Here is a 7,457-nt window from a genome sequence, read left to right as displayed (position 1 = left end):
GACTGCAGTGAGACTCCATACCGGCGACACCATGCATGATTCAGTGCCGGCGAGATCCGTTTTAACCCACTACTTACATGAATTCTAAATACTTTCGCATTCTTTCTCTAAATAAAATGCCTGGTGTAGGAGAGTATTGTGGTGTCTGGGAACGCACTGAATATATTTTTTTACTGCAACTACCCTAAACAAACTTTTGGTTTCGATATTGAGAGGGTGACTTGTCAGTCGCTTGCCGGTGCAGTGTGAGGTCACAGGGAGCCGGCCACTGGCAACGTGGTAAACTTGTCATCTGTTCGTGGTGCACGTGAACAACGATGAGCCTGAAAGTGAATTTGCGATTTAGGCTGAATGCAGGACGCGGAGCTCGCAAACTCAGTAACTGTCTCGAATCATCGGGATTTCTCTATCGAAATGGAGATAGCTTGCAGATGCTCTGCGACGAACACTTTAAAATCGCAATAAAATATTTTACACTTGTCAGATTCTGATGTGTGGAGAGCGTCGACACTGCATACCAAGGAAACAATGTTCCTTTTTGCGAGGCCTTCAAATTCGGGGCAGTACTTCTTTAACAAGAGTTCATTAATCTCACCGCAACTGTTTCCCTTTAACGTGAACAAGAATACAGATCTCGTTGGTTCGACTATCGTGGTGGTCTCATTTCGGTGGAGCTTGTCCTGTGCTGTATACGGGCTCTTTCAATGCCCTCTGTTGAATAGGCACTCTGCAGTCGCCTTTGATCATGAAAGCTTACCTTGAAATAATACTCACATCTGTAGCGCAGATGCGGCAATTTCGCTGTATACACGGTTGATTCCAAAATGATTGTGCAGCATCCCCATACATTTGATTGATTGGATTTTCCTCTCCCGTAGAAGCAGAAGAAGCGGTGGTGGAGGTGAAGACGGCAGTTGAACGGAACACCTGTCAATACTGCCTGAAGCGGTTCAACTCGTCCAGCAAGCACAGGTTGCACGAGTTGCGACACCGCAGCAAACTTGACGGCCGCTACCGGTGCATCAAGTGCGGCAAGTGTTTCGTGCAGAACTCTTCCCTGATGACGCACGTGCGCAGCCACACGGGAGAGCGTCCGTACCACTGCAAGGTGTGCGGTGCCGACTTCAGCGACGTCTCCTGCTACAACAAGCACAAGCGCACACACACCGGTGACCGACCGTACACCTGCTTCGGCTGCGCCAAGGCGTTCACCCAGTCCGGCAACCTGTACCGGCATATGCGCATTTGCGCTAAAGTAAAAAATATGGCACCAAATCTTGCATGAAAAAAAAACTCGCGGCGTCATGCACCTTGTATTCTGTCCGGCCATCCGCTCCACAACTTATTTCCAGTGGTTGTTGTTGTTATTGATCTACGTTTGTGTAACTAGTAAAATTGCTACGAACAGAAAACAGGTGTCATCGATTATCTTTGGCCAATATATTGAAGCGAAAGAAAGTCCGAAGGTACAAGCCTCGTACCTCTATTCGTTGCACAACCACTGACTGAACAATTTGGTAGCAAGGAAAATTCTAATCATAAGCCCCTGCAACTGCTGGCATTATATGCTGCAAACTCGACTGCACCAAACCTTTTTGGCTTCTTAGCTCTTAGCATGTTCAGTATTGTTTTTGCCATCCAGGCTTCTTTTATTTTGCAAAAAGCTGACGAATCCAGCTCATATCACTTTATAGAGCACAAACTTGCTTCATCGCCCGTACTGTACACTTTTCAACGATTCAATAATGCTCTGATACTTTTTAGTACAGGGAAGCGTGTAAATAATGGTGCCTGGAGGAAATGTACGCCGATGTTCCATAGCGTTTACTGCAATGGAAACTCATATCGTGTTCAGATAGGAATAATTTAGCAGTATCTTCTTCACTTGTTCAAGCAGCGTGGCACCTATGCGTTCGTTATGGCCATTTATGAGATATCAAATGCCAGTGACAGGGGTTCAAACATAAATATATGCGTTGTTTTAAAACAATCGACTTGGAAGACGCAAGGTGAACAGTATACGAGACAAAGCGACTACGACGTGTACCAACTATAGCTCCATTGTCGTATTGATCATCCTACTGACGTTGAAACCGATCTTGGTAAAAGTACCTAGTGCGGAAGTTTAGACATTTTGGTTTACTGAAAACGCCCTACCGCAGCCCCACTACCTCCATAATCGATTTCCGGATAAAATAAATCGGGCTTGCACGAAGTACATCGACTGAAGATGTTTGAATGCCGAAGTCAATGAAGAGCACACCTCCCATCTATTATCAAGCTCTGGTTGACGATGTAGAACACTGCAGATTTTCTTAAGAAAACGACGAATCATATTCATCACTGCTTATCAGTGGGATATGCCACTGACATCCCGGAATATTTAGGTACACTTTCTATAAAAAATGCAGGCCAACGGATTTAAAAAAAAGAGAACTGAGCTATATTACGCATGCAATAGTTTTATGCTCCCCCCTAGCGGAACTGCCTACTGTAATTAAAAAAAGTGAATGAATGTGAAAGCTTTCCTAATTAAACTCAATTTTTATTATTTCAGTTGCGTAACACGCAGACTGAGGCTCCTAATACCATGTGATTACTTTTTGCACACTGCAAGTACTAAATACGCTGTTGGTCTTAAGCCTTACGTTTTCATTCACGGAAACAGATTGATATTGATATGTGGCGTTTAACGTCCCAAAACCACCAAATGATTATGAGAGACGTCGTATTGAAGGGCTCCGGAAATTTCGACCACCTGGAGTTCTTCAAGGTGCACCCAAATCCGAGCACATTCACGGAAAAATAAGGGATTGAGTAGGAGGGGTCATTAATTAGTTCATATAAATTTTACTTTAAGTAGCAATGCCTGAAAAGACAGCTAACTTAATACAAATATTTTTGCTTCCCTGCAGATTATCTTTCTCGCATATCCTTCTACCCTCTCTTTCCTCTTTTTGTTTCTTCATTTTTGTTTCACAAATTAGTCCGCCGCATGTTTCGTGGCCGATTCACCGTGGTGGGTTGTGGCATTATTCCGGGGATCATCATCATCGTCATCAATAGTACTAGCTCGCCGTTTTACTTGACACAGCAACCACTGAACATCGTCTTCATTTCAATATCCACTGCAGCGCGAAGGCCTCTTTCAAGTTCCGCCAATCGACGCGGTCCTGTGCTTTCTGCTGCTACGTTACACCTGCAAACTTATTAATCTCACCTGCCCAACCAATTTTCTGTCTCTCTGTCCCGTGTTTGCCTTCTCTTGTAATTCAGTCAACTACCCATAATGACCAGCTGTACAGGGATACAGCGGTTATCCTGCTTACGCGCTGCGTTCCTGGCCCATCTCCATTTCTTCTTTATTCCAACATTGATATCCTTAGTCCCCGTTTGTTTCCTGGCCCACTTTGCTCTCTTCCTGTGTCTTAAGGTTACACCTCTCATTTTCCTTTGCTTCGCTCGCTGCTTCGTCCTCAATTTAAGTTGAACCCTCTATGTAAGGCTCCAGGTTTCTGCTCCATATACGTCAGTACCGGTGTAGTTTGCAGCTGTTCAAACACCTTCCTCTTAAGGGATAGTGGTAGACTACCTTCCGTGATTTAAAAATGTTTGCCTAATGTGTTCCATTTCATCATCATTCTTCTAGTTATTTCACTCTCGTTGTTCGGCTCTACGGTTACTATACTTGCCCTGACTAAGGGTGGTGCCAGGATTTTTTCAGTGATGGGACATCCACGACAAGTCAGAGGGGCAGGAAAACAGGTAACTCAAGCGTTTTCTTTTGGGTATGTTTGCTCTTGAGAGGTGAATAGGGTGGGGCAGACGAAAATACTGAACGGTGGGGTTCCAGCTTCCTGTATCCCCTACTATAGCAGCGCCTATAGTAATGACTCCTAAGTAAACATTCCTCTCCAACTTCGAGTGTCTCGTAACCTATCGCAATGCGTTGTACTCTGCCGAGATAGCTTTAGAATACCGTACGCAAAGCTTGCAGTCGTCACGGGTGGAGCGTTAGCTTGCGTCAGTCAACCAGAAACGGCAGGGTGTACGACGCATGCGCAGCGCAGAAGCAAAGCTTTGCGTTGCGCTGTTCTAAAACTCTGTGTTGTTGCTGCCTCTATCAGCACTTAAAATTTCTTACTATATGATTGATTGAACTCTGTGTCGACTGCCGTGAGCCGGTAGCTGCTGATCACCCTAGGAGTATTATTATTATTATTATCATCATCACCATCATCAATAGGTAAACACCAACTACTACTACTACACACAGTGGGGAGAGGAAAAGCAGTAGTTTTTATTCAAACTAGCAGGTTATAGAACTAAACAGGCTATAGTTACCTTTATTTATAAGCATGCGTCAACATATTTTTTTTAGTTTTTATTAATATTTGTAAAGGTTTTGTGTTACATTTCACGGTACAGTACAATTTCTTCTGCAAATCGGCATTATTATATTGGAATCTGAAAATGGCTTCTTTCAACACTAGAACGCTATCTAGGGAGGCTAGTTTAGGTGTGTTATTCGAGGAATGATAGGGTGGTAAATGGGATGTAATAGGGCTCAGCGAAGTTAGGAGGACACGTGAGGCTTACACATTGCGGAAGAATGGACACGTCCTATGCTACCGTGGATTAGTTAACAGAAGAGAACAAGGATTGGGGTTTCTCATACAAAAGACTATCGCTGGCAACATAGAGCAATACTATAGCATCAGTGAGAGGGTGGCCTGTATCATAATTAAGCTTAACAAAATGTACAAGATGAAGCTGGTACAGACCTACACGTCTACATGGAGCCATGATGATAATTCAGTAGCACGCTTCTATCAGGACATAAAGTACAGCAATTAATAAAGTGCAGACACAGTAGACTATACTTATGGGCGACATTAATACCAAAGTAGGCAAGAAACAGGACGCAGACCATTCTGCAAGTTATCTTATTCTTAAAGGGACACCAAGGAAAAACAATGACTTGGTTTAGATTGACAAACTACACTCTGAGAACTCTGATGTAATATGTTTCATTATCATAGGGTTATTATTAGCGAGAAAAATTAAGGATGAAGATTTATTTTTAAATTTCGCGCTGAAATCTCCACGTGTGACGTCAGAAACTTTACAATGTATTTTCCGTATGTTCACGACATTTTCTGAACCTTCGTATGCTAAGCCTATGACACCCACAGACGACATTGTACTTCATTTTTATCGATCAGAAGCTACATAGGACCCAGTAGGCTCCTTCATAATTCGTGAAGTCATGCTGTTTGGTGCAGGAATATGACGCCTTCGCCCACATTTTCTTTTCGCGTGTTTTCTCGCTTACTAAGTGCCGTGTTGTGGTAAGAGGGGCGTTTTCTGGATTAAGAAATTTTATTTTAGAAATACGCAAAAGATTGTTTCGATATTTAGTGTCCTTTGAACAACTATATAAAGCTACACAACCGCCCAGTGTTGGCCGAGTCCGTATGCAGTGGGTGTGAGCCACTGCGTGTGGGCGAACAAGAAGAAGAATAAGCGGCGTTGCCGGTGTAGTTCAATGCAGCGTACCCTCAAGCTGCCCGCTTTCTACTATGTGGCTGGCTCGGCGTCGCTCGCTTCTGTGGCCATGGGCAGCGTCATGGGCTACTCGGCACCTGCCCTAGCCAGCATGGCCGCCCAAGGCGTCCACATGACGCGCTCCCAGGAGACTTGGTTTGGCTCGGTGCTCGCCGTGGGCGCCCTCGTGGGCAGCCTGGTGAGCGGCTTCCTCATCGAACGCTTCGGATGCGTGCGGCCCATCCAGCTATCGTCGCTAGGCTTCGTGGGCGGCTGCCTCTGCATCGCGCTGTGCAACGCCAGCCTTCCGTGGATGTTCGCCGGCCGCGTGCTCACCGGCTTCTGCTGCGGCCTCGTCTCGCTGGCGGTTCCCGTGTTTGTGGTCGACATCAGCCCGGCCCACGTTCGAGGCCTGCTGGGCTCCGGCGTGCAGCTGGCCATGACGCTGGGCGTGCTGGCCGTCTTCGTGAGCGGCAAGTGGCTCGACTGGCTGGCGCTCGCTCTGCTGTGCACCGTGTGCCCCGTGCTGATGGCTGTCGCCATGGCGTTCGCCGTCGAGTCCCCCCGCTGGCTGCTGGCCCACGGCCAACGCAACAAAGCGCTAGATGCTCTGCGCTTTCTGTACGGGCCGGAAGTTTGCGCGGATGCCGAGTGCCTGGCCATCGAGGCGAGCATACTGCGTCAGCCGACTGCCATTGGAGACCTGTTGCAGCGCAGCTTCTCAGTGCCACTCGCCTACACGCTCCTGCTCATGTTTTTTCAGCAGTTCTGCGGCATCAACGTCATCACTTTCTACGCAGTCAAGATCTTCGAGTCATCCGGCTCGGATATCTCGGCCGCAGACTGCACGATTATGCTAGGAGTGGTGCAAGTGATCGCCTCGCTCGCAGCGTCGCTACTCATCGATCGCGCGGGTCGCCGCTGCCTCATGCTGGTCTCCTCTCTTTTTGTGGCAGCCAGCCTGACGATGTTGGGCTGCTTCTTCTACTACAAGGACATGGACAATGGCGAATTCCGCCATCGCTACCGTTACGCGCCGCTCGCGTCGCTCACGACATACATAGCCGCCTTCTGTCTCGGCATTGGTCCGGTGCCCTGGGTCGTTATGGGCGAGATCCTGTCCCCCAGAGCACGTGGTTTTTCCACCGGTGTCAGCACCGCCTTCTGCTTCTTCTGCGAGTTCCTTATTACCAAGGAGTTTCAGGACCTTGTCCTCCTGTTCAATTTCTGCGGTCTCTTCTGGATGTTCGCCTTAGTCACTGCTCTGCAAGTCATCTTTATCTACACGTGCATTCCAGAGACCAAAGGGAAGTCTCTCGAAGACATCAGTCAGATATTTGAGAGCCTTCAAGAGTTCGGTTCCAGCTCTACTCAGTTGCATCCTGTTCTGACTAAGCCCTCCCCCGAGGGCATCGAAGGATAGGGAAGGCTCTTGGTCCGCAAAAGTCATGCGAGCGTGCACTTATGCGTCGTAATCCAAAGGCTCATCTGGACTAGTGAGCCATTGCCTTTAGAGGCCGCATGAAGACTTTCATCCAAGACATGTGGAATATATAGCCCTATCCATGGCAAGACTGCGATGTAGTGCGCAACGTACGGTTGAGCCTGTGCAAGTCATAGCACAGCCATAAAATGCTAAGCAAAAATAGTTTACTCCTCCAATGCTCTGTTTCCTGTGTACAGTCTAGAAGAGTGATAGTTGCGAGTGTAAAGAAAATGCGGGTGGATAATTCGTCTTGAGATTCCCGATCCATCACCATTACGTTATCGATTTTTAAAGTGCCTACTAGGTCCTACGTAGCTAATTGAAATAGATAAAAATAAAGTTTATTGCCATATGTGGGTGCCATAGATCTAGCGTGCAAAGTTTCAGAATATATTATCGAGCCGATGTCGCCAAAACACGATAA

The 7,457-nt window shown here is 46.8% G+C and overlaps 1 protein-coding gene across 1 annotated transcript; it reads left to right on the top strand.

Moving 5' to 3' along the window:
- The first annotated feature begins 5,608 nt into the window (after positions 1–5,608).
- On the top strand, positions 5,609–7,023 carry LOC119172732 (facilitated trehalose transporter Tret1-2 homolog). Its single transcript, XM_037423880.2, has one exon. It carries the CDS (start codon positions 5,618–5,620, stop codon positions 6,968–6,970), a length of 1,353 nt encoding a protein of 450 aa, XP_037279777.2. The 5' UTR covers positions 5,609–5,617; the 3' UTR covers positions 6,971–7,023.
- The last annotated feature ends 434 nt before the right edge of the window (positions 7,024–7,457 follow it).

Source organism: Rhipicephalus microplus, chromosome 4, assembly GCF_043290135.1.
Source record: "Rhipicephalus microplus isolate Deutch F79 chromosome 4, USDA_Rmic, whole genome shotgun sequence".
Classification (NCBI taxonomy): domain Eukaryota; kingdom Metazoa; phylum Arthropoda; class Arachnida; order Ixodida; family Ixodidae; genus Rhipicephalus; species Rhipicephalus microplus.
Note: the sequence above shows the minus strand (reverse complement) of the source record. Positions and strands in the feature narration are given on the sequence as shown.

Coding starts and splice junctions, on each gene's coding strand:
- LOC119172732 (XM_037423880.2), top strand. CDS start 5,618: ATGGGCAGCGTCATGGGCTACTCGGCACCTGCCCTAGCCAGCATGGCC.